Below are 25514 nucleotides of genomic sequence, written 5' to 3' on the forward strand. Positions count from 1 at the left end.
GATGTGAGAACCACAAGCTTGAACTCTTTGATCATGTGGTTTTTGAATGTTTGAAGTTGGCAGTCCTGGGTTTGCACCAGTTCAGTTCTAATCTATGTCAGCCACTAAACCACAGTATAGACAAAGTCTTAGCATGGGACTCAGAAAAACCTTTCAGAAACCTTCAAATTATGGGAACTGTGGCCCAGCTTTTCTCTCAGTGATCGTCACATTTTCTTTAATTATGCTTCTCCTTTTTTAAAAAAGAAGCAAACACCAATCACCGGAGAATGTAGGTTGAGTAACTTCTTTCTATGGTCAAACAGCAGCCTTTTCAAAGGGAAGTGGGGCAGCTGCCCCAGCTAGACACTACACACCATACAACTGGTCAGTGAGACTTGGGGTTTCATTTTCAACTCTCACAAAAGGAAGAGTGTCCCTGCAATCTCCTGGAGAACCCAGATTTTCCAAAGGAGAGATTCACCTGCTGAGGGAACCAAGACAATGAGGATTTTCTCGGTTTTGCTTTGGATTCTTTTCCCAGGTGAGAGTGACATGGTTTTTTTGTGGCTCACTAGAAATACAATGCAAGTATTGGGTTTGCATAGGGTTTGCCAGCTTCACCAACAGAGCTTGAAAGTCTCAGCTATGCTCTTGCTGTGGTTCTAACTCACCCAGGAGATGGAACTTACAAAGTGGGCAGGTCAGTAAAGATTTCAGCACAGAATCTGTGTCAGTGGAGAAAGTTTTCTATGAAGACAAAATAAGGGAAATTTCAGCTGAGAAGGAGAATTTTCCAGAACGTTCTCAGCACAGCTGGACAAAGAACAGAAAACAATATTCATTACAATTATTTGATGAAAACATTGCCAGCATTTGCAACCACTGCAGGGTTCTCACACTTCTCTCTCAGCTCTGGTCACTGTTGGAGACAGAATACTGGACGCTGGGTCTCATCCAGTCTGGTTATTCCAATGTTCCTATAAGATGAACTCTAGCCATGAACATATGAAAACAGGAAGTTATCATAAAAGTCATGGTGTAAGCTTGACCATATGGGGCACTACCCATGTGTTAGTTATAACTAATTCTGTAGGGTGTGATTATTTCTAGCTATAGAAAATGGGTTTGATCACTGTAGAGTCTGAGCATCTTTCAAAGAATGTTTGTTGCGGGGAGCCACGGGCCCTTTAAATCACCACCGGCGCTCCGGTCGCTGGGCTCGGGCAGGGATTTAAAGGGGCCAGAGTTCTAGCTGCTGTGGGGAGTCACGGGCCCTTTAGAGTGCTGCCCGAGCCCTGCCACCCCAGGGTAGTAGTGGCAGGACTCTCGCAGTGCCCTGGGCCCTTTAATTTGCCTCTGAGCCCTGGGGCTCCCAGCCACCTCTGCAGCAATTTAATAGCCCTGGGGCTCCCAGCTGCCTCTTCCAGCTGAGGCCACATCCCCGCTCAGGATGCTGGCGTAGCGTAAGTCCTTTAAGTTACTTTTACCCCAGCAGGAACTTGCCGAATCAGTGTTTATGCCTCCTGAAAGTTTCAAATGTTCAATGTACTCTTTCTGAATTAGAGGCCCCCTAAATAGCCCCCAAATACTTTTTTTAAATGGGGGAAAATGTATTTTTAAAATGACTTAACTAAAAATTGCTGATGAGATTTTGCACAAAAAGATCATCTCTGGTCTCACACAAAGCCAGGATAATTTTGGCTGAAGAGGAAAATGATTCAGAACATTATCAGCAGAGACAGTTAAATAATGGAAAACCTTATTCACTAATAACTACTTGATTAAAAAAATTGCCAGAATTTGTAACAAATATTATTCACAACACACTGTTTGACCAGCTCTGGTGATGAGCATGTGAAAATAAGATGGGATAGTGGAAGCCCTACTGAAACTTTGATAGAAGGGACACCATCAAGTATCTGATGCAATTTATTTTCTAGGCTGTGTTTTGTATACCTAGTTGCTAATATGGCCCTTATCGTCAAAGTATCTTTCAAGCAACTTTCAAAGGCTGCTTTTTAAAAACAAATAAATAAATAATAACTGTAACAAAAGTGAACCAAACAATACCAATGTAGGGCCTAATCCTAGAAACACTTCCACATACTTAATTTGAAAAACATGATTGATCCCACTGATTTACTCTAAGCATGAGTGCCAATGAAACCAAAAGGAGTTCTCCTGCACTTAAAAGGAAGCATATGGGTCAATATTTGCAGGATAGAGGGGTGGCACTTTTCTCACCCCTTGTCTAGACTAGCATTTATAGATATTATGTTAGATCAAGTTAGCTAGCTCTATTTAACTAACACCTTCCAAACTGTATTTTAAAAAGTGCTTAACTAGTCAGGTTTATATTGTTGGGATAGCCCAGCATGGTGCACGTTGGAGCATCACAGTGGAGCAGAAAGGGGGTGGGGAGAACCCCCCAAATATGAACCTGAAATGGAAAACCAAAACAAAATTACATTTTAGGTGAAAATGAAAAAAGAAAGTTTCATTTTGAAAAGTCAGCTTGAAATTGAACTTGTTTTTCAATGTTCAAGTTTTCTCACACAGAAAATCCAATATTGTTTTGAAACAGTAAAAGTTTCTACCGGCAAATATATTAGTCGAAAATATAATTGACACCTACATTCACTCTAAGCATCTCTGCACTGCCGGAGTGGTGCAAAGGGCCTGCATGTAAATAAGAATCAAGCCTAATTTTGAGCCCCTTTTATAGTTAATTAACCTGCTGAGATCAGCCCAGCCCCCACACTGCCCATTCCCCCCCCCCCCCCCGCAATTCACCTGCTCCCGCGCAGCCCCAGGGGAGAGACACTATTGCTCTTGGTCCCTTTGCACAGTTTTAAAAAGTCAGGTTTTGGGACAGGTGAACCTAGAAGCTGCAGACTCTGACCCCCCTGGTCGCCCCGCAAAATGCTGCAGCATCGCCCACAGCTCCCCCCGCCCCTGGGCACGTAGGATCATGTCATTGCTCGTGGCAGACAGAAGGGCGCCCCGGGTCTCACTGTCTCTGTCCCTGGCAGGCTGCTGGGCGGTGACGGGGCCCGGGGCAGTGCGCGGCCCCCCGGGCGGGTCGGTGGCTGTGCCGTGCCGGTACCGGGCGGGCTATGAGGATTATCCGAAGTTCTGGTGCCGGGAAGGCGGCTTGTTCTGTTCCAGCTGGTTTCACGTCGTTCAGACCGATGGGTCGGAGGCGGAGGTGACGCGGGGCAGAGTCTCCATCCGAGACGATCGCACCCAGCGCACATTCACCGTGACCGTGGAGAACCTGACACCGGCAGACGCCGGGACGTACCTCTGCGGGGTAGGGAGAACTGGGTTTGAGCTCAGGGACGCCGTGGAACTCACCGTCTCCCCAGGTAAATCCCAGCGCTGGCCCCTGGCAGTGTCAGGGCTGCCGCCCGGGGCAGGGCCAGGGGGCACTGGGCGGGGGAAGGGCGGCAGGTGTCTAGCCCGGCAGATCTGCTGTAACCCGGGCGGGGCCAAACGCCGCAGCCTGCTCTGCGCACGGCCTGGCCTGGGGCTGTGACGGGTCGGGCGGTGAGGGCTGCTCCCAGACCGGCCATCGAGCCCCTCCGCGGCTCCCTGCAGCGCCCTTTGCTCAGCACCGCCCGGCCCCTGCCCAGAGCCGCGGCGCTAATCACCCCGCTACTGAGACCCCAGGCCGGGCTCCACGCTCCCCAGTGGCTGCATGAGCCCGAGCAAGGGCGGAGGCAACCCCAGGCAGGGGCTAGGCGCCTCCCCGACAGGCGGGAGGGAGGGGGAGGAGGAGAGACGCGGGGCCCAGGGGTGTAGAAGGACCAGAGGAGGGGGAGCTGCCAGACTCGAGACACCTCCCCCCTGCACTGCAGACAGGGGCAGCTCTAGGCACCAGCTAAACAAGCAGCTGTCTAGGGTGGCAAAATGTATGGGGCGGCATAATGCTGGGGCCCCAGCTCATCCTGAGCGCCCCGGGGGGCGGTAAGCAGCCTGTTCTGCCGTCGAGTGCAGCGGGGCAGGGAGCCGGCTAAGTGGGGAACGTGTCCCCGCAGCAATCCCACGGGCAGCGGCCACCCCCGACCCCTCAGGCGGGAGCCGGGAGCGTGGCCCTGCCCCGGCTGCAAAGGACAGGCCGCTCCCCCTCGGCTTCCCCCCGCCGCTGCAAGCCGAGGAGCAGCCCGTCCTCTGCAGCCGGGGCAGGGCCCACTACCAGCTCCCGCCTGGAGGGTGGCCGCTGACCGCGGGAGAGGGAGCCAGTAGCGCGGCCCTTCCCTGGCTGCAGAGGATGGGCCGCTCCTCCTCGGCTTCTCCCGGCCTCTGCCGCCTCCTCCTCCTCTCCTCTGCCCCGCCTCCTGCCAGGGGAGGGGAGAGGGGAGCAGAGCGGCAGCCCGGGCTGAGCCCAGCTGGTGCCAGGGCCAAGGCGAAGACCAAGGATGAGCGGGGCTGGGATCCAGCAGCAGCCCCCAACCCCTGACTCTGGGAGCGGTGCTGACTGGAGCTGAATCTGCCTCAGGCCAGATCCACAGCAAGGTAAGATAAGAGTTGGGCCGGGGGGAAGGGTTTGTTAAAATTACACTAGTAGGAAATTGTTTTGTTTCACTAACTACAAATTCTTTGTTTTCTTTTTTTTTTAATTTTAAACAGTCAAAACAAAACTGCGAAGTACAAACATGTAAAAGCAAAAAAAAAAAAAAAAAAGCCAGAGGTGTGGCAGCCAAAAATTCTTTTGCTTGGGGCAGCAAAAAACCTAAAGCCGGCCCTGACTATAGATATCAGTGTCCCACATATTTTCGGGGGGGGGAAGGGGGAGGGGGTGTGGATAGTGTGAGGTCGATGATGTCCTGAAATATCCCTTTCCTTGAGTTTTAACTGCCTGTGGTTTGTAAGGGCGGTGACAGGTAAGTCATTCTCTGGCCCTTGGTGATTCTAACTGGTTTCTGAAAGGAAGGTTTTACACATTTATTTTTTTCTCATGTGATTGGATGAAGACAGAGTGGTGTGTTCTTTTGTTTAAATAACTGAGGTGGGATCCATCACTAGGGCAGGGGAGGCAAACTTTTTGCCCTGAAGACCATATTGGGGTTCCAAAACTGTATGGAGGTCTGGGTAGGGAAGGCTGTGCCTCCCCAAACAGCCTGGCCCCCACCCCCTATCCACCCCTTCCCACTTCCTGCCCCCCTTAGAACTCCCACTCATCCAACCCCCTTTGCTCCTTGTCCCCTGACTGCTCCCACCAGAGCGCTGGTGGGTGGTGAGCTGAGGCTGTGGGGAAGGGGGGACAGCAGGGGAGGGGCCAGGGGCTAACATCCCCAGCCAGGAGGTGAAGGGCTGGGCAGGAGAGTCCCACAGGCCAGATGTGGCCCTTGGGCCATAGTTCTAGACTATTAAATTAATGGAGAGAGTGATGCTGGCCCAGCTAACAATGGAGTCTCCAGATGGACCTGCCTCATTTAAAGCACACCCAACGAGTGTGTACATTCACAATCTGGCAAAGCTAGCCACAGAAGTTAGCCAGAATTAGAGGGAAGATAACGTGCTTAGTCCTTAGGAGCAATCCATCCTACACAACGTTACTGCCGGCAGCAAACAAAAGCTTGGACTGGAATGTGGGCCAGGATTAAGAGTGAAGGTTCTGGGACAGCAATAGATTCAATAATGATCAGATTTATGTCAAACATTTCAGGTTGGGTTGATTTGTAGAGTAGACTGGATCTCTGGTTTTCTCTACAGCTAATTCTTCCCCAAACCTGACTGCAAGGACACCACAAGCAAAAAAGCAGCCAGATTCGCCTGCACGGTGAGTGCCATTACCTTTGTGGCATGTCGCTCTCATCACTTCTCCTGGTGCCCTAGCAAGATCCATCTCCACAGGCACAAAGAATAGTGACCTCATTGGTGATAACATCCCACAGAAAAATGAATGTTGCTTTTATCAGCAAGAACTTATCCAGTGAGGCTGGATTCACGTGAAGGAAAATGGCAATTCTAGATGCAGAGTAGCACTGGACAGGGATTGTCTGGATCCAGTCACATCAGACTGTACAACAGGATGAATGAATCCCCAAGTAGGTGCTGTGGTTCCCTGTTAGGGTAGGGTGCTGAGGCTCTGTGTGTTGCATCTTTTACAATGAAACTCTGTGCACATCTTCAGCCTGAGAGCAACCCTGGAATGTTTTAGTGGGAGGAGTCTGGTCAAATTTACAGAGCTTTAGAGTTTCTATTTTATTTCAACTGCACAGATTCCAACCCATCATCCTCTGTTTCCTGCTCCTGGGCTTATCGAAAGGTCTCCTCTTGCTGTGCATAGTCTCTGCTGGGATCTGGATGAGCATACGCTACAGGAGGAGCCACAGGGAGATGGTGCCAGACAGACAAGATGAGAGCATCTAACATTCCCACTACAGGGTGACACGCTCCATGGGAATGTTCTCAGTCTTCTCTTGAACACCAAGGGCTCAATCATAGCTTTACTGTGAGCAGAGTAAGGGGCAGGGAGTTGTTGCATTCCCCCTGGAGCACCCTGGGAGGCAGATTATTGCTGCCCAAGTTACATTGTCCCTTCTGTTCTCCTCCCCGCCCCGTCCATTCCCCACCCCCCAGCTTCAGGGATGGAGCAAACTGCCAGGTCTATAACCGATGCGGAGAACTTGCAGTGGTGAATCAGATCAGCTACACTACCAGGTTCATTGAGGAGGTGGAGCCAATGATCCACCCAGTCCCCAACCTTTACCTTCTACCTGTCCTGTGCTCTGCTGCATCTGCTTCCTCTCCTACATGGATACCTAAGTTGCACCCCTTAATGGCTCTCTGGTGTACTAGCAGGGCCATGATTTGACCAAAACCTTTACATAGAAGTGTGATGAGTCTGTGTGTGAATAGGGAGACATCCTCGCTGCTCTGTAGCCCTGGTCAGGAATTCCTAGGATCAGACTCACCCTGCGATGGCTATGAACAAAAAACTCCCAGCATGAAGTGTTTCTCCTCCAGTCACCGGTGGTGTCATTGTTTTCCTTGCAGCGCATGAACTGCCTCTTTGCTAGTTCTTAGAAGCAGATCGGCAGCAGCAGCAGGAGGATTCATTTTCCAGCTTTGCACAAAGTATCCCACACCATGATTTTCTTCTCATGTCAAATGAAGCTATTTCCCTCACGTTCTCAGAGGATGAAGTCTGCTGGAGGTGACTGTCTCTATGTTTCCCAGGCCAGGGTATCTAGGTTCTTATCAGAGTGTTGGAGAGCCCAGGGCCAAATTCATACCTGGTGTAAGCAAATGTAACTCCACTGAAGTCCCAGAGCCAAACACAGGGTCAGAGTCAGCAGTGACAGAGGCAGCCCCTGCGTCAGCTGGGCTCTAAATAGTCACAGTGACCTCAGGTGAAATGTGGGAGCTGCCAGCAGGTGTTCTCCAGAAGGGATCCTGTAGGTGGAATTCCCTTTCTCCCTTGATCCAGAGTATCCCCGACCTATTGACACTGCAAAGGCCATCTCATTTACCAGGCTCCTGAGGAGATGGGGTACTAAGAACTAGGATTTGTGCATTGAGGCTCGGGATCACACTAATGGTATCACATTTTTTTCTAAATCAAAGACATTTATGAAAGAAAACAGACAATTGCGCAGGGAGACAGACTTCGACACAGCCTGAGTCCCAGCTTGTCTGCTGCGAACCCAGCCCCACACCCTCTGGGACAATGTACCGTTCACACAGACACCTACTGGATGAATGATGTAACTGCAAGCACACGTTGTCAAATATTCTTTTCAACCCCTTCCTAGATTTAGGGAGGTTGCTGTGTTTATTTTTGTCTGTACTAGTTTGTTTGTATGTTTAGTTTTCGGCAAATGCACCTGGAGCCCTGGATAGAATTTTTTATGTTTGAGATAATGTGAAATAGTCCATGTATTTATTTACTTAAATTACTGGAACATTAGTGTGACCAAAATTGTTACACATTGAATTTTAGTTGTGGAAGAATAACAGTCTTTCATGCTTGTTCTGGTTGCAAAATGTCAGAGGCAGTTCATTCTAAAGCAATATTGCAAGGGGAAGAGTTCACAATGGCAAGTCTCCCAAAAGATAGACAATTAAGGCAAGCATTTACACCTTGTGTTACAGTAATGATCAACAACTGCATTTTGTTTATACATATTCCTTCCTGATATCACTTTTCTCAGCAGTTCCTTCTACAGTATGCGTTCCATTCGTATCTAACACAAGGTCAAAACAACCTCTCTTATCGTTCTTTTCCATTCGCCCAGGCCCTGCCTGGAAGTCTCGCGTTATTAGCTGTTAGAGTTAGCCTGACTCTTGCTCTTCCTCAAAGACTAAGATGTCTATGCTTTCCCCCACCCCCACTTCCACCCTCCCCCCTTTTGTGCTTCTAGCACAACTATCAATCTTAAACCTTCATGTTCATCAAACTTTGTATTTCTGATTCTAGATCAAATAGTTCAACCTTATGGGTTTCATGGGATGCAACAACAATGCATGGTTAATATGAACATAGAAGGTGTTAGTATTATTACATCTTTTACAACATCAGTAACAATCCTAAGCTAAACAGCAATAAAAACATTAACATTCCCATGGTAATAATATGATAGGGTTATTGTACAATTTTAGTCACAAAGTACTACATAAAGTAAACACTCTATAAACTGTATGAAAGGCATTTTTTAATTTGATATATATATTTTGAAGCATATGAATTTGCCCTTGTAATTCAGAGATTCTCTGAATCTCCGGTAGCAGCAAAAGCAAATTTTGAAACCGATCAGATACTAAAGTAATCTAAGAACTGGAATTTGTGCATTAAGGCTCGGGATCACGCTAATGTTATCACATTTTTTCCTAAATTAAAGACATTTATGAAAGAAAACAGACACAACTGTGCAGGGAGACAGACTTCCACACAGCTTGAGTCCCAGCTTGTCTGCTTGTTTACCCAGCCCCACACCCTTTCTGGGACAATGTACTGTTCACACAGTCACCTACTGGATGAATGATGTAACTGCAAGCACACATATTACTGTTGAATATTCTTTTTAACCCCTTCCTAGATTTGGGGAAGCTGTTGTGTTTATTTTTGTTTGTACTAGATTGCTTGTTTGTACTAGTTTGTTTGCTGTGACCATCTCGCTACTACTGTACAGGTTACTGTTAACAGATTTCAAGTATTTTTTCATTGTGTCTGCATCTTTCTTCATTGCCGTTGTTCTCTAAGCTTTTCTTTTCCTGTTCTGTGCACCTGACATCTTCTTTTTAGGTACCAGCAACACTGTTTCTTTCCAAATTTCCTGAAATATAAAAAACTCGGCATTTCTCACACTATGTAACATCACATGATTGGGCAAAAACAATTTCAGCTTCAATATGCTACACAGAACAACAGATCTGTCTGGACAGAACTTGTCTTTGATCTGCTCTAGCCAGCTGGTTTAATAAAATGCCATGAGAAAGGATCATTTATGGCTAGGCTTTCCTTCTTGCCCATCTGTTACTGCAGAATTAAACTGCATAAAGATTTATTTTACAAATCCAAAAACACGAGTAATTTTTTTTTAAAGGAGGTAAGTGATCTAAAGCAGAAGTTCTCTCCCTCCAGCATTCCAGTAAAAGAGGACGGACTCTGAATCATCTGCTACAGGGATTTCCACTCTCCATAGCCATGGAATTGGAGTCTTGAGAGATTAGGGGACAACGCGCATTCTTGGGGCACATGAAGGAAGCTGCTCAGTCCTTTGCAGGGCCGGCTCTCGTCTCTGCCCCTTGCAAAGGGACCTATCAATATCAGTCCTTGGCAAAGCACTTCCTTTAAGAGCTACATGGGGAATGGGTTATTTTAGATTAAACATTTACCCTAAGAGATGATGCGCAGAAGGAAGACGCAATTTCTGAATGGCATCAGATTGTGAAATGAAACACAGCAGGTAAAACAATTGGGTGGGTCACTCACCCATTGGTGGGGTTCTTCCTCCCCAATCTGAGCTGCTCTGCAGAACCACTGGCAGCTCCCTTAGCTTCTGACCCAGCTGCACTTGCCCCTTATGCCTGGTGCTTGGCCTGCAGCTCAAGGCAGGCTCTGTGCTGTCGGAGGCTGCATCTTGCCCAAGCCCATGGCCCTTCTGCAGCCCTCTGGTCACTTCTGACTCAGGGGGGCCAGTTCAGATTTTGGTGCGGATAGGGGAAGCAACTTTCGCCATGGTTCCAGGGGATACTTAGGCACCTGAAAACTCTAGGGTATTTTTGCGGATAATTTAGAAATTAGCTGTTGATTTCACTGTACACACCCAAATCCACAAATATTTCCATCAGTAATAATTACATTATTTACAACTAGGGAAAGCAAGAAAAATGCTGCTTGAGAACTTGTTAGAGTCAAAATTCAGTAACACAAACTTCTGAATTGGGCTTGTTACAAATGGACTAGTGAATGAGTAGTTAAATCAACAAATCCTTTCTAGTTTTAGGATATTTGTTTTGTATATCTTGACACTTAGTGGTTTTTGCTGTTTTGTTGTAGTCATGTTGGTACTTGGATATGACAGCCACATGCCTGAACACTTTGATCATGTGATTTTTGAATGCTTGAAGTTGGCAGGCCTGAGTTTGCACCAGTTCAGCGCTAATCGCTGTAGCTATGTCAGCCGCTGAACTGTGGTGTAGACAAAGTCTTAGCATGGCACTCAGTAAAACTGTGACCAGCTTTTCCCTCAGTGATCGTGACGTTTCCTTTAATCATGCTTCTCCTTTTTTAAAAAAAAGGAAGCAAACACCAATCACCTTAGAAGGTAGGCTGAGCAACTTCTTTCTGTGGTCAAATAGCAGCCTTTTCAAAGGGAAGTGGGGTGGGGCAGCTGATAGATCTAAAAACTTGACACCGGAGGTCAGTAAGCCTTGGGGTTTCATTTTCAACTCTCACAAAAGAAAGAGGGTCCCTGCAATCTCCTGGAGAATCCAGATCTACCAGAAGAGAGATTCACCCCCAAGGGAACCAGGATCATGAGGATTTTCTCTGTTTTGCTTTGGATTCTTTTTCCAGGTGAGAATGACCTGGTCTTTTTGTGGATCACTAGAAATACAATGCAAGTACTGGGTTTGCACAGGTTACAAGCTTTGCCAGCTTCAAAGGTTTCAAAAAATGGAAGATTAAAAATAAGAACCCAAAAGGCATCTTTAAATAAAGAAAAACTCTTGAGATTTTAAAGTCAATCTCATGGTTGCTGAGGACTACACATGATTTTTGAATGCTTGGGGCGGGGAGGGATAATATCAGTGCTGCCATAGAGAAATAATAAGTGATGTAGACACACAGATAGCTGACACCTCAGCTGGTACGTCTACAACAGTGGTTCTCACCCTATTTACCATTGTGGGTTGCATATGCAGCTCTCTGTGTGTTATGTGGGCTGCATCCACACAATACATATACTATCTGTATGGCCCTAGGATGTCACATGGGCCACAGCTGTGTGCTGATTGGGCCACAGGTTGAGAACCACTTGTCTCCACTGCAATTAAAAACCTGTGGCTGGCCTGTGCCAGCTGACGTGCACTCGCAGGGCTCAGGCGAAGGGTTTGTCTAAATGCAGTGTAGGTGTTCAGGCTTGGGCTGGAGCTGGAGCCGGAGCCAGGGTTCCAGGACCCTGCAAGGTGGGAGGGTCCCAAAGCTCAGGCTGTAGCATGACCCCCGCATGTCTATACTGCAATTACACAGCCCCATAGCCACGCTCCTTAGCCCGAGTCAGCTAGCACAGGCCAGCTGCAGCAGGGTCTCTATCGCTGAGGATCCCTGCAGTGGCACCAGCGGTGTCTAATTGCAGTTTGTGACCCAAACCTTAGGTTGTGTAGCAATTAGCAACAATTTTTTCAGAGATCTACCAGCATATAATCTGTGTATTTTGTGGCTAAAGTTTTCCCATCAGCCTCTGGTATAAGTCACATTTCATGCTGGGTGTCCCCCCACCCAAATGCAAATAGCAAACATCACCATCGGTGGGGCAATTTCCTTCCCTAGTGAAACACCAGCCTCTTCAAAGGGAAGTGTGGCAGCTGAGAGATCTAGAAACTTCAGATTACAGAACTGGTCAGTGAGGCTCCAGGTTTCATCGTCAACTGGCATAAAAGAAGAAGGGTCCAGAGGTCTCGGAGAAACTTTATTTTCCCAGGGAGCGAGTCCTGTGCAGAGAAAACCAGGACCATGAGGATTGTCCCCGTTTTGGTTTGGATTCTTTTCCCAGGTGAGAATGATGGGGGTGCTGTGGGGTGTGCTAGAAATACACTGAAGTGATTGGGTTTGCAGTTTACAGGCTCTGTCAGAGCTGGAAAGCCCCAGATAGGTTTCTGCAGTGGTTACAGCCTACTGGAGATGGAGCTTGCAAACCGTGCAGGGAAGTAAAGATTTGAAATCTGTATCCTAAGAAAGCTTTCTGTGGAGAAGATACAATGGGGTCTAGTCTTGTGGTATCGGTTTGCTTTCTTTAAGACTCAGCCCAGACAGTCATGTGAATGTGTGAGAATCTCAGAGCTCTTTGAGGAAAAATTGAAACTGTTTCTAGCCCTTGTGGTTGCAGAGAAAAACCTTGAAAAAGTGCCCCGAATGCAGCCTAAAGACTCAAATCCAGAACATCAAGAAAAAAGACCCACCAATGTATTCTGTTTAAAATCTGCTGATTCCTAAACCCTTGTTATGCTTGGGGGGGTGGGGTGGAGACTGACCTGATTTTGGAACGCTTGGATTTGGCAACACTGAGATATTAACCGATGGCTGCAGTTAAGTATCCTAGCTCCTACCATTAGCTAATGTGGGCACCAGTGCACGGAATGACAGGCCCACTTCACCATAGCCCTGCCCCTTGTATAGGCATTTACGTCCATGAAAGGGGGTATAAAAGGCTACAACATTAGCATGACAGTAGTTTGCGGTACTTTGCGCTGGTGTAAATTCCCGTGCCGTGGAGCACGCAAGTTGCTCTTGCTCCCAAGTCAGCTTTTGAAAAGGTTAGAGACGAACTTCACAGGGCCACCCAGAGGATTCAGGGGGCCTGGAGTCTTTGGTGGCAGGGGGCCCCCACTGCTGAATTGCCACCAAAGACCCAGCACTTCGGTGGCGGGTCCCAAGGTGGAAGGACCCCCTGCTGCGGGTCTTCGGGGCACTTCAGCGGCAGGTCCCGGAGTAGAAGGACCACTGGCTGTCAAATTGCCACCGAAGACCCAGAGCAGAAGAAGCTCTGGGGGCCTGGGCCTCGCGAGAGTTTTCCTGGGCCCCTGGAGCAAGTGAAGGACCCTGCTCCAGGGGCCCTGAAAAACTCTTGTGGGGGCCCCTGTGGGGGCCCCTTTGGGGTCCGGGGCAAATTGCCCCACTTGTCTCCCCCCCCCGGGCGGCCCTGGAACTTCAGAAGCCAGACCCTGCGGAATCTGCAGTCCCTGTGCAGAGACGCTTCTTCCCCTTGATTCAGTAACTGTCACTGGTGGTGGGACAAGCCAATGGTTTGTCTCTCTCCCCGGAGAATAGAGAAGGTAAAGCTAGATATGAGCAACCTGTATGGAAGGAGTGACTTCCAGCCAGTCTCCAGCCATAAATAATGAGAGATCTGTTTTTTTTCTAATTTACTTCAAAGACAAAGCAAATCTGAATGGCAATCCCTGCTCCTGCAGGGTTCCAGCACATCCTTCCTTGAGTTAAAATAACCCCCAGCCAACAGGGGCTAGGAAGGACCCTGCCCCTGCCAATTTTCCCAGCTCTGCCCCTCCTGCTTTTCTCTCTCTCTCTCTCTCCCCTCCCCCCCCCCCCAAATGCTCAAGCATCACTCACAATCCACTGCCTCCCAGCACTGGCTACATTGCATTACTATTCGCAGCTAGAAGGATTCTCAGTTTCTCTCTTTGGCTTTGTCTCTCGCAGGCTGCTGGGCAGTGACAGGACCTGGCACAGCGCATGGCCAGCTGGGTGGCTCGGTGTCTGTGGAGTGCCAGTATGGGGCAGGCTATGAGGCTTTTCCGAAATTCTGGTGCAAACGCAAAGTTGTGCTGTGTTTCAATCACCTCATCTTTGAGACAACAGGGTTGGAGGCTGAGGAAACATGGGGCAGAGTCTCCATCCGTGACAATCACACCCAGCGCGTTATCACAGTAACCCTGGAGAACCTGACGCTGGCAGATGCGGGGACTTACCTCTGTGGGGTAGCCAGGATTGGCCTCCCTAATCCCAGGGACTCCGTCAAAGTCATCATCTCCCCAGGTAAAGCCTTCCTCTGCACCCCCATGGCAGAGCCAGAAGAGGGGGAGCTGGAGGTGGGATGGATGGGGTGGGGAAGAGTTGTCTGTAGCTCTGACGACATTCCTCTAACCCAGGGGAGACAGACACTGCTGCTGCCTCCTTCAAAGGGCTCCAGCTGCAGTTGAGGACAGTGGTGAAGGAACTCCAGCCCTGCAACACCTTTCATGCAGCGCTCCGCCTGACCAAGGCCCTAAAGCCATTCAGAACCAAGCTCCTCTTTCCTGCCAAACCCCCACCCGCAGTTCTGCCTTAGCCCGAGAGAGAGGGGGCAGGAGAAAAGGGGGGTGTGATGATGTGGTTCTGGCGGGACCCAACTGAGAGTGCCAGTTCAGGACCAATTGCTTAAACAGGGCAGTTACAGCCCTAAGCTGGGGGTTTTTCACCTTAAGGCAAACCAAACCAGTCAGACAAAGAGGACTTTGGTTTCACCCGTTTCCCAGTATTACTGCCAGTGCCACTCGTCCTGGGGATGAATGGTTATGAAAACCAACTCCTCAATAAAAGAAAATGGTTCTCTCGATTCAAAAGGACCAAGCCCCAGACCCAGGTCAATATACACATCAGATCTTACCCACAAATCACACTGTTGCCAATCCTTTAGAATCTAAAATCTAAAGGTTTATTCATAAAGGGAAAGAGATAGAGATGAGAGCTAGAATTGGTTAAATGGAATCAATTACATGCAGTAATGGCAAAGTTCTTAGTTCAGGCTTCTAGCAGTGATGGAGTAAACTGCAGGTTCAAATCAAGTCTCTGGAGTACATCCCCCACTGGGATGGGTCATCAGTCCTTTGTTCAGAGCTTCAGTTTGTAGCAAAGTCCCTCCAGATGTAAGAAGCAGGACTGAAGACAAGATGGAGATGAGGCATCAGCCCTATATAGGCTTTTCCAGGTATAAGAACACCTGTCCTTACTGTGGAAAATTACAGCAAAATGGAGTCTGCAGTCACATGGGCAAGTCCCTGCACACCCTGCTGAGTTACAAGGCGTATCAGCCTCCTCTCAATGGGTCAGTTGTGTAGCTGATGGTCCTGAATGGGCCATCAAGCAGGCTAGGCAGAGCTAACACCAACTTGTCTGAGATGTCTCCCAGAAGCACAGCACAAAGTTGAAATACAGACAGTATAGAGCAGGGGTCGGCAACCTTTCAGAAGTGGTGTGCCAAGTCTTCATTTATTCACTCTAATTTAAGGTTTTGCATGCCAGTAATACATTTTAACGTTTTTAGAAGATCTCTTTCTATAAATCTATAATATAGAACTAAGCTATTGTTGTATGTAAAGTAAATAAGGCTTTTGAAATGTTTAAGATGCTTCATTTAAAATTAAATTAAAATACAGAGGCCCCTGGACCAGAGGCCAGGACCTGGGCAGTGTGAGTTCCACTGAAAATCAGCTTGTGTGCCGCCTTTGGCACCCGTGCCATAGGTTGCCTACCCCGGTATAGAGCCAATACTCATAACTTCAACTACAAAATGATACATACAGACAGTATAATCATAACCAGCAACCCATAACCTGGTCTTAGACACTTTATGACCCCTTTTACATAAGATTTGGTGCCACTACAGGACCTTGGTTGCAACCATGTTCTATATGGTCCCAGATTATATCAATAACGTCACGGAGACAGGGAGGAAATTCTTCAAAGGAAGGGGGAGTCATTCTCCAAGGGGGTGGGTGTGTTGGGGGTGGGGACAATTCCCCAAATGGGAGAAAAGAGACATGGAGCACATAAATGAGATGTGGGGGGGAGGGAAAATCACTAGATTATAAAAAAAAAAATTATTGGATCAAACTTCGGTTGGGGAGAGAAGCATCCGAGCTACACAGAGCTCTTCCTTGGGGCTGGTAAAGGTGCTCCGAGTGGCACAGCTACATACAAGGACCGGGAATGCCTGTCCCAGACCCGAGAACAAGCTCTCTGTAGTTCAGAAGCTTGTCTCTCTCACCAACAGAAGTTGGTCCAATACAAGACATTCCCTCCACTCCCCTTTTCTCACTAGTATCCTGGGAGCGACATGGCTACACCACCACTGCAGAGATTATTAAACGTAAGGAGTGCTGTGGCTCCTGCGGATGCCAGCCTCACTGAAAACACTTCAGAGACACATTCCCAGGCTAGCTAAGTGAGCCACACAGGCATACACAGCTCAGCCTCCCTTCGCTCCAAGTGTTGGTACAAAGGCCTTAGATCTCAGGAGCCCTGACAAAATGCAACACTTTGGATTCTGACATGGGTCAGGACTGTGTTGTTTCCATGCCAAACATACTCCATGATGATGTGCATTGAAGGCTCTGTGTAGGAAGGAGGAGACATTGTCTGTGGTTGTGTGTGTTTTTAATTGTGTTGAATTTCTGGTTTTAGCTGCAGCTCTTCCTTCTTCAATCTCAACTGAAAAGGCACCACAGGCAACAGACCAGCCGGCTGCTCCTGCCTTCACATGGATTTCCACTGGAAGCCACGTATCTAGCCCATTTATGGCCTCAAGTAACAGCTGCTTGGACAGAAGTGACATCCAAGCACAGTACGTTCCAGAGCTCATACTTCAGTGGGTCTGTAGGCTTCCCCCCCGGTGCAGTCAACGGTTGTGTGTAGGGTCCTTCAGCTCTCTTCCCAACCTCCAAGATTTCTGCAGCATCTCAGGAGTTCCAGCCAGTGAATGCTAGTGAGGTTTTCCATTGGATCCTAGTAACTTTCCAGAGTATTCTGTGGGTGCTGGGATCCAACTTCCCTTACATGATCTTACTGAAACCCACTTTGTTTATTGTCCCCTCCCCAACCCCCCAAATAATCAACTCACAGACCTATCAATGAATTTTAAGATTTCTATGGCCAGCTAAGAGATCACAAAATGTGACCATTACATCATCTCCCCGTGCGCAGAGGAACAAAGAATAATGGCATGACTGGTGATAACATCCCATAGAAAAACTAACATTGCTTCCATCAGCAAGAACCTGGAGGTCCAGTAGGGCTGGGTTCACAGGAAGAACAATGGCAATTCCAGCTGTAAAGAAGCCCTAGACAGGGACTGACTGAGTCCAGTCACATCAGGTTGTTGTTGACTGGATAAATGAATAACTAGAGGTGGGTGATGGGGTGCAGTGTAAGGACAGGGTGCTGAGGCGATGGGTGCTACCCCTTCTCACCAATGAAGCTTTGTTTGCACCTTTGCCGAGACAGCCCCCAGGGAACGTATTAGTGGGAGGAGTCGCATCAAATCTACAGAGCTTTATAGTCTCTATTGTATTTCTCCTGCACAGAACCCAACCCAACATCCTCTATCCCTTGTTCCTGATTGTTCCCATCTTCCTGTGCATAGTCTGTGCTGTGATCTGGGTGAGCATACAGTACAGGAGGAATTCCAGGGAGATGGTGCCAAATAGACACGGTGAGAGCCTCTGACCTTCACACCATGACACACTCCATTGGGTGGCTCCCAGTCCTGTCTTGATCACCAGGGGCGGTCACAGTTTTATCATGAGCACAGAGTAAGGTGCAGTGAATTGTTGACTTGCCCCACACAGACTGGGAGGGAGATTGCAACTGCTCAAGTTACATAGTCCCTTCTAGTCTCCCCATTCTTCCGGAGATGGGGCAAACTTTCCTTGGTCCAGCATACTTTCCTTGGTGCATCACCACAGCTTTGCTGCCAAGTGCATTGTGGGAGGGGGAGCCAACAGTCCACCCGTTCCTCAACCGTGGCATCCATCTGTGACTGGGGTAAGGTAGCAACTCTGCTGAGTCCGCTTCCTCTCCTTCATGGCTACCCAGAACACAAGCCCTAACACGTCCCTGCTCCACCAGCAGGGCGCTTTGACCCAAAACCTCCGTATATGACTATGGTGAGTATGGTTGTGAATATGGAGACATCCTCACTGCTCTGTATCCCTGATCAGGAACATACACAGCAGAACAGCTTAGCATCCTGACAGGTATGAACAGAAAGAATCCAGCATCAGATGTTTCTCATCCTGTAACTGGTGATGTCTGTGTGTTTTGTTACAGCTGAGGAATTACCCCTCTCCCAGCTAAGGAATGGGTCAGAATCCACAAGAAAAGAATGCATCCCTCAGCTCTGCCCACAGCATAAATCCATGGAGGGAGTCTGACTTTCCTCTCATGTAAACAAACTATTTTCTCCACATTCTTAGGGGACAGTCTCCTGCAGGTATCTGTCTCTGTGGTTCCCATGTCTAGGCTTAGTTCAGCATCATAAACACAATGAATGGCTGGCAAGAAAAAAGAGGGAGGTAGATGTTCTTGCAGCCAACTTGGGTGGCCCAGCGCTGATGGTGCTTAAGAATTTACCCCCAGAAAAAAAGATGGAGTTTTCCAAACCTGGCACAAGCCCTTGACACGTGGTTTGAAGCTAGCCATCAATCTGAGCTGGCTTGGACACAGCTAAGAGCTAGGAGAGGGAAAGAAGTAACCTCACCAGAAGTGGAGGAGGACCTGTGGAGACTGGCATTCCTGACATACTCAGCTAGCACTGTGGCCTTCCAAGATCAATTGGCAATGGACCATTTATAGATGCTCAGCAGGACTTGGACTTGACGATCAAGATGAACAAAAGGAGGCCAGAGACACTCCAACAGGCTCTGGGCTTAGCCACAGAGTGTGAATCTTTTCTTGGAGCACTGCACCAGAAGAGGAAGCAGCTGCTAAAGAGGAAGGTGACTGCCATGCACCCTATAGGTGCAGCTTTGTGTTTAACAAGTACGATGGAGAAGGAGATTCTAACCTGCTTGATGACATTTTTGAACAATTGGGAAAAAAATAATAAATTTAAGTTAAAACAAAAGGAAATTTGTCAATAATGCAAATATTATGGGAAGCCATTAAGATAAATGCTGCCTGTGATTGGATTGGGACTCACCATCATGGCACCTCCCACTGGTCGCTCTGGGAATTAGCTCAGTCCTTGGTGGAGCACCCTCTGCCGGGGGTGTCCCATCAGTCATCTGTTCCTCGCTGGTATCTGGTCAGCAGTATCCTCTTCAAGACACGGCCCTCCAGCAGTGCCCACTGCTCTGGTTTCACTCCATTCCAGGGGTCTCTGCACCCCAGCCACCATGGCCAACCACACCCTAAAATCTAAACCCTAGTGTCAGGGGTCTGGTGCAGTCCACTATCACCATATCCACTGCCTGGGTGGGGGACCCAGGCCCACCCTCTATCCTGGGTCCCAACCCAGGCACCCTTTGGTGGCAGCCTTCCTGCCCTCATTCTCTCCCCTTGTGTGCTTCTCTCCCTGGGCCATTTCCCCTTCGACCCCTTTGCACCAGCTAGCCCCTTCCGTAAGGGTCTGCAGCCTGGAAGGTAGCAGGCTGGAGTTCCCTTCTGCTCCTCCAAGCCTACCTAGCACTGTGCTGTCCCAGGCGCTGGTCTCCTCACTCAAGACAGGGACCTTCCCCTCTGAAGGTCTGGGAGAGAATACCTGCTCCTCTCTTAGGCAGACCTTTATATAGGGCCTAGCCTAGCCCTCATTGGTTGGGTCTAATCTTGGCCCTTATTGGCTCTCAGTATGCCCTTTCCTGATTATCTGCCAGCCTGCACCGCCTCTCTGGCCTACTCTAGCCCCCTTTCACGTGGGGGAAGGGGCCACTGCCCCACCACACTGCCACTGTGGGGAAATTAGCCATTAAAAGAGAGACTACTATAAATACAAAGCAGGCCAAGACAGAGTGTCATAAGTGTCTAATGAAAGCCCCTCTCTCAGGCTGGAATCCAGGGGAACGCCAGAGCTGAATAGACAAAGGTTGGAGGTACAAGTGTAACACTGACAGACCTGGTTGTGGGTGGGCGCGATCAAACCTGGGGCCTCTGGAGCTTATTGCATGACCTGATTAGGTCTCTGCTTCTGTTTAAACCGAGTAGCAGAGGGGTAGCCGTGTTAGTCTGGATCTGTGAAAGCAGCAAAGAATCCTGTGGCACCTTATAGACTAACAGACGTTTTGGAGCATGAGCTTTCGTGGGTGAATACCCACTTCCTCAGATGCATGTAGTGGAAATTTCCAGGGGCAGGTACATATATGCAGGCAAGCTAGAGATAATGAGGTAGTTCAATCAGGGAGGATGAGGCCCTGTTCTAGCAGTTGAGGTGTTGCCATCGAGGATTGGTTCCTGAGCTAGAGTTACTATGGTGCAGTGTGCAGTTACTGGTTACTCTAGCTCAGGAACCAATCCATGCAACAAACCTCGATGCCAGCTCTGCCCACATATCTACACCAGCGACACCATCACAGGACCTAACCAGATCAGCCACACCATCACCGGTTCATTCACCTGCACGTCCACCAGTGTAATATACGCCATCATATGCCAGCAATGCCCCTCTGCTATGTACATCGGCCAAACTGGACAGTCGCTACAGAAAAGGATAAATGGACACAAATCAGATATTAGGAATGGCAATATACAAAAACCTGTAGGAGAACACTTCAACCTCCCTGGCCACACTATAGCAGACCTTAAGGTGGCCATCTTGCAGCAAAAAAACTTCAGGACCAGACTTCAAAGAGAAACTGCTGAGCTTCAGTTCATCTGCAAATTTGACACCATCAGCTCAGAATTAAACAGAGACTGTGAATGGCTTGCCAACTACAAAACCAGTTTCTCCTCCCTTGGTTTTCACACCTCAACTGCCAGAACAGGGCCTCATCCTCCCTGATTGAACTACCTCATTATCTCTAGCTTGCCTGCATATATATACCTGCCCCTGGAAATTTCCACTAAATGCATCTGACGAAGTGGGTATTCACCCACGAAAGCTCATGCTCCAAAACGTCTGTTAGTCTATAAGGTGCCACAGGACTCTTTGCTGTTTAAACCGAGCAGAGGAAAAGGAAGTCACCCATGCAACTGGGTTTCCCCAGGGCTACCTGCTCCCACTGCAAGATGTCTGGCTCTCAGGCTGCCCTCTGATCTCCTGGTAGCCGTGATCTGAGCTGCCTCCTGCCTCCTGTTCTGACCACATCCACTCATGATAAGTGGGCAGAAGAGTGTGATTGAGCATTTTCAGAGTTGAAAAAGACTCTGATCCTTCCTGTCTTGGCCTATGTCAAAAACCCCTTTCACACTGGCCACAGATGCTAGTGCTTAGCGTTTGGAGGGAGTAGTGACACAAGAACATGAAGGACTTGAGACTGATGGCTTATTACTGCAAAAGTTTACATTTTCCTGAGAGACGTTATTGAAAAAGCTGTCAGGTCCTGTGGGAAAGAACTCAATTGTTTTTAAACCGCAGATGTTTCAGTAAGAGTCACCTTGCCGTGAACTGGGTTCTCACTGCCTGGAGAAGGAAGGCTCAGAGGAGCCTGGCTGTTCTCTTGCTCTCCCCGGGCTCTGAGGTACAGTACCTGTTGCTAGAATGTTTTAAGGGCATATAAGCTTATTTCCTAATCAGAGATAATCGCACACCCTTATTAGCATGTATTTAGAGAGCCCAGAGTGACGACAGGGCTGTATGGAAAACACAAATGGACAAATTCTGATCAGCTCTCTGATTGTACTGGGGAAGGCCCCTGGCAATTGCTGAAGACCGCTGCTGTAAGCAGCAGAGTTAGTGATGGGGGATATCAGCCCAGTGACTGAAAGGGAGTGAATGGCACAGGAGAGACAGACAGCCCCGAAGCCAGAGGGGATCAGGCAGCAGAAGCTGGGGAAGAAAAATGACCTAAGCAGAAGCTCAAAGAAGCTGGATCAAAGTGGCTTCCTTGAGCAAAGGGCAAAAGCGAGGGTGCTAGGCCAGGAACCGTCTCCCAGGCCCTTGAGAAGGCCCTTAGGCAGGAGCTTCCCTAAAGATATAGCAGCTGGGGAAAATGAAACACTCTTGAAGAGACAAGGCCTCTGCTTTGGAAACAGATTGCACCACAGCAGGCAGCGAAGACAGGCTTGCTCAAGGGTGAGCACCACAAGGGACAAGCTTAAGGGGATGGGGATTTCCGCTGGGACAACTGGTCTACACTGGGGGGAGGGGTAGCCGGGCTGCCAACTGTCATGATTTCATCATCATTTTCATGATATTTGATGTTTTTCTTTGAGCCCCAGGTCCTGGATTCCAGTGATTATGGGAAGCTCTCAGCTTTCATTCACCAAAACAAAAACAGGTTTCTACCCCTCACGGTTATGGAGAAAAATATTGAAAGTGTGACTGAAGCGCACTTTAAATGTTTAAACACCGGAAGGCAAACAAAAAGAACCTAGGTGGTTTAATTTTTGCTCAGTGACACATTTGGGGTTAGCCATGGGGTACAGGGTGACTCACTACTGCTTGCTTACAGCAGGAGGGAGCTTTGTTGTCTGTGCCCGCTGAGGGGAACTCGCTCAGAAGTACCAGCTGCTGCCAAAACAAGTGCCCCACTCTGGGCTCTGTGAGCCCTGCTCTTTCCCTCTGCAAGCTAGCGATTTGCACACCCCAGCCCCGAGGATCCCAAAGTGAGCCCTTGGGGTAGAGCAGACAGAACCTGTGCAGATAGTAACCTCTAGAGTTCTGCTCTGCCCCTGGAGCACAAGTCCCTGCAGCCTGTCTGCTCACCCCACTTCATTACACTTGAGTATGCAGTCCCTCGACCTCCAAGCACTCACAATGCACACAGATTCGTTAACTCCATGGAAGCAGTGCCCCCCAGTTCACTAGCTTCCCCTCCATCCTGCACTCTCCATAGCACCTAATCACGTCTAGAGTAAAACCAAACAGTTTAACTGGCAACACAATGTAAAGATTCAAATAGAAGCAAAAGACAAAAGAAAAATATAAAATATAAAATGCACTCCAGAGCTTCTGCTTATTCATCAATTCCTTTCCCATCTAAGAAGGTATTTGTCACCCAATGGTCATTCCATACAGTGCTTGTACAGTTGATAAAGCTGGGATCCACCTTTCACAAGATGCTTCTGCTGGCCGAGTGTCGCCTCTGTAATGGCCACCATCTTGTGTCCTTCTTTTTCCTTTTATACAGTTCCAGAGAGTCTCTTTTCATAACCTGGGTGGTTTTTACAACTTCATTGTGCCCACAATGTTCCCCCTACTCAAGGTCATTTTCTTGAGTTCTTTTGTGCTTGGCAAAGGCCCAAGTCTGCAGCGGGGCTAGAGCGTGAACACCTGGTTGGGCCAAAAGATGTCACTTGTTCTCACTCAACTGAGTTAGCTGCAAGAACCACAACGATCGGAGAGTTTTTAGATTTTGGCACAGGCCAAATGTGGCCCCCTTGGGTGAAAGTTTGAAGATGGTGATCACAGGGAGAACACGCCTGTTTAGACAAGTTCCTGAGAATAGACTTGTAACTATGTACCTCCATCAGTTGCCAACATGGGGCATCCAGGTCACACGTACTCAGGACTTTTAAGCCAGACTCATGACTTTTGGGGGCCTGACTCATTAATTTTTGAACACTTGAGGTTGGCAATACAGGGTTTGCACCTGTGCAGCTACATCGCTGTTGTTACCCCAGTTGCCATAAACCTCAGCGTAGACCCAACTTTTCAGAGAGACCTGTACAATCACACAGCCATCTTAGAGAAGTGAGGCAGCTGAGAAATCTGGAAACTCCAAATTGAAGAACTGGCCAGGGAGCCTGAGGGTTTCATTTTTAACAATGGCAACAGAAAGAAAGTCCCCGCACTATCTTGAAGAAACTAGATTGTTGTGGCAAGAGATTCACCTGCCGAGAGAACCAGGTGGACAATGAGGATTCTCCCTATTTTGTTTTGGATTCTTCTCAAAGGTGAGAATGACATGGGCTCTGTGGGGGAGGGGGAGACAGGTTCCCTGGACCCCCACAGGTCTCATTGTCCCTTATTTACCCGCTCTTCTCCCCCAGTGGGCAGCCTTTGGGGAAGCTCTCTGCAGGCTAAGCCAACAAGCTGGGGTTCGCTCCTGTTCTTTCCTTCCCTTTCCAAGGTGGGGAAGGTCTGGCTGGACCAAGGACCAGTCTCTCAGGCAGCCCTAGAGCAGGAGTAGGCAACCCATGGCACGTGTGCCAAAGGCAGCACACAAGCTGATTTTCAGTGGCTCTCACACTGCCTGGGTCCTGGCCACCAGTCTGGGGGGCTCTGCATTTTAATTTAATTTTAAATGAAGCTTCTTAAACATTTTTAAAACCTTATTTACTTTACATACAACAATACTTTCATTATATATTACAGACTTATAGAAAGAGACCTTCTAAAAACGTTAAAATGCATTACTGGCACGCAAAACCTTAAATTAGAGTGAATAAATGAAGACTAGGCACAGCATTTCTGAAAGGTGGCCGACCCCTGGGGTAGAGAGTCATCTCTAAGGGCTGCCTCTCTCAGAGTCTATTGCCCCCTTGCAGGGTTTGCCTCCTACCCCTCGTCCCAGGGCATGTTGCTTTACCAGCGGTCAGTGCAGCTTCGTGAGCAGTGCGCCTCTCACCTGTCTCCTCCTCAGCTGGACTCTCTCCATTTCCAGCAGTCCCTGGACATAGCTGCCTTCCTCCTGTTCACCCCCCTTCCTGTGAGGAGTTCCTGCCTTTTAAGGCCCTCCCCCTCCAGGCTGAACAAACCTTGCAGGTGCATCTCATTAGCATGGAGCACGCCCGGAGGAGCTATAATAATATAATAATGGTTAACCTCCTCCATAACAGGGTGAGGGTGTGCGCCTTCACAGGCTCTTTGTGGATCACTGGAAATACACTGAAGTTACTAGGTTTACACAGTTCGCAAGCTCTTCTGGCTTCACTATGGGAGCTTGAAAGCCCCAAATATGCCCTTGCAGTGATTATACCCTACAACAGATGGTGCTGACAAGCTGTGCAGAATCTGTTCCTACATCAAAATCCGTCTCCTGAGAAAGTTGCCTGTGAAGAAGATAAGAGGTTGCCAATTCTTATCATTTTATTGGGAGTCTTGTGATGTTTGGTAGTTTTCTTAAATCCCTAGGTCCTGGAGTCATGTGATTTGTGAGACTCTCTGTTTTCATCTTTTAAAAAGTGCATTTGTAGCCTTAAAGTGGTTTTTTCTCTCATTCGTAGTCTCCTGCAGGAGTCTCTCTCTCTCTGCATCCTGTGCAGAGATAAGGGTATGAATCCTTTGCAAAATTCCCTAATGAACAGTTTGTGCCAGTGAGACAGGAGAGTCTGAATGTGAAGAACATACAGAGAAGGGGGCAGGGCGAGCAGAGAGGAAACTTGTCTTGAGATTTAGGAGTGACAGAGCAAGAGCCAAATTAACATATGGTGTAAGGAAGCACAATTCTACTGAAATCATGGGGTCAAACACAGAGTTGGTGTCAGA

At 48.4% G+C, this 25514-nt stretch overlaps 2 protein-coding genes across 3 annotated transcripts; both read left to right on the forward strand.

Annotated features, from left to right (window-relative positions):
- Window positions 1–294: 294 nt before the first annotated feature.
- On the forward strand, window positions 295–9452 carry LOC115635436 (protein CD300H-like). Its single transcript, XM_030534177.1, has 4 exons — window positions 295–523; window positions 3015–3350; window positions 5701–5767; window positions 6210–9452. The coding sequence occupies exons 1-4, from the start codon at window positions 484–486 to the stop codon at window positions 6358–6360; spliced, it is 594 nt and encodes a 197-aa protein (XP_030390037.1). The 5' UTR covers window positions 295–483; the 3' UTR covers window positions 6361–9452.
- A 1471-nt stretch (window positions 9453–10923) lies between these two features.
- LOC115635432 (CMRF35-like molecule 2) lies at window positions 10924–19021 on the forward strand. 2 transcript variants are annotated; one of them, XM_030534170.1, is made up of 6 exons: window positions 10924–11011; window positions 12138–12209; window positions 13874–14209; window positions 16616–16775; window positions 17515–17642; window positions 18260–19021. In XM_030534170.1, exons 1-6 carry the CDS (start codon window positions 10972–10974, stop codon window positions 18361–18363), a joined length of 840 nt encoding a protein of 279 aa, XP_030390030.1. In that variant the 5' UTR covers window positions 10924–10971; the 3' UTR covers window positions 18364–19021. The 2 variants fall into 2 exon arrangements, with proteins under 2 accessions (XP_030390030.1, XP_030390031.1); XM_030534171.1 differs by having other exon boundaries at window positions 10976–11011; window positions 11987–12209.
- Window positions 19022–25514: the final 6493 nt, after the last annotated feature.

Source organism: Gopherus evgoodei, chromosome 15 (assembly GCF_007399415.2).
Source record: "Gopherus evgoodei ecotype Sinaloan lineage chromosome 15, rGopEvg1_v1.p, whole genome shotgun sequence".
Lineage (NCBI taxonomy): Eukaryota > Metazoa > Chordata > Testudines > Testudinidae > Gopherus > Gopherus evgoodei.

What these genes read in the sequence shown, in the direction of transcription:
- LOC115635436 (XM_030534177.1), top strand. Translation starts at nt 484, where the DNA reads ATGAGGATTTTCTCGGTTTTGCTTTGGATTCTTTTCCCAG. An exon ending in GCTTTGGATTCTTTTCCCAG is followed by an intron (nt 524 to 3,014) that starts GTGAGAGTGACA and finishes TGTCCCTGGCAG; the next exon opens with GCTGCTGGGCGGTGACGGGG. An exon ending in GGAACTCACCGTCTCCCCAG is followed by an intron (nt 3,351 to 5,700) that starts GTAAATCCCAGC and finishes TTTTCTCTACAG; the next exon opens with CTAATTCTTCCCCAAACCTG.
- LOC115635432 (XM_030534170.1), top strand. Translation starts at nt 10,972, where the DNA reads ATGAGGATTTTCTCTGTTTTGCTTTGGATTCTTTTTCCAG. An exon ending in CAAAGTCATCATCTCCCCAG is followed by an intron (nt 14,210 to 16,615) that starts GTAAAGCCTTCC and finishes TTCTGGTTTTAG; the next exon opens with CTGCAGCTCTTCCTTCTTCA. An exon ending in AGAAGTGACATCCAAGCACA is followed by an intron (nt 16,776 to 17,514) that starts GTACGTTCCAGA and finishes TCTCCTGCACAG; the next exon opens with AACCCAACCCAACATCCTCT.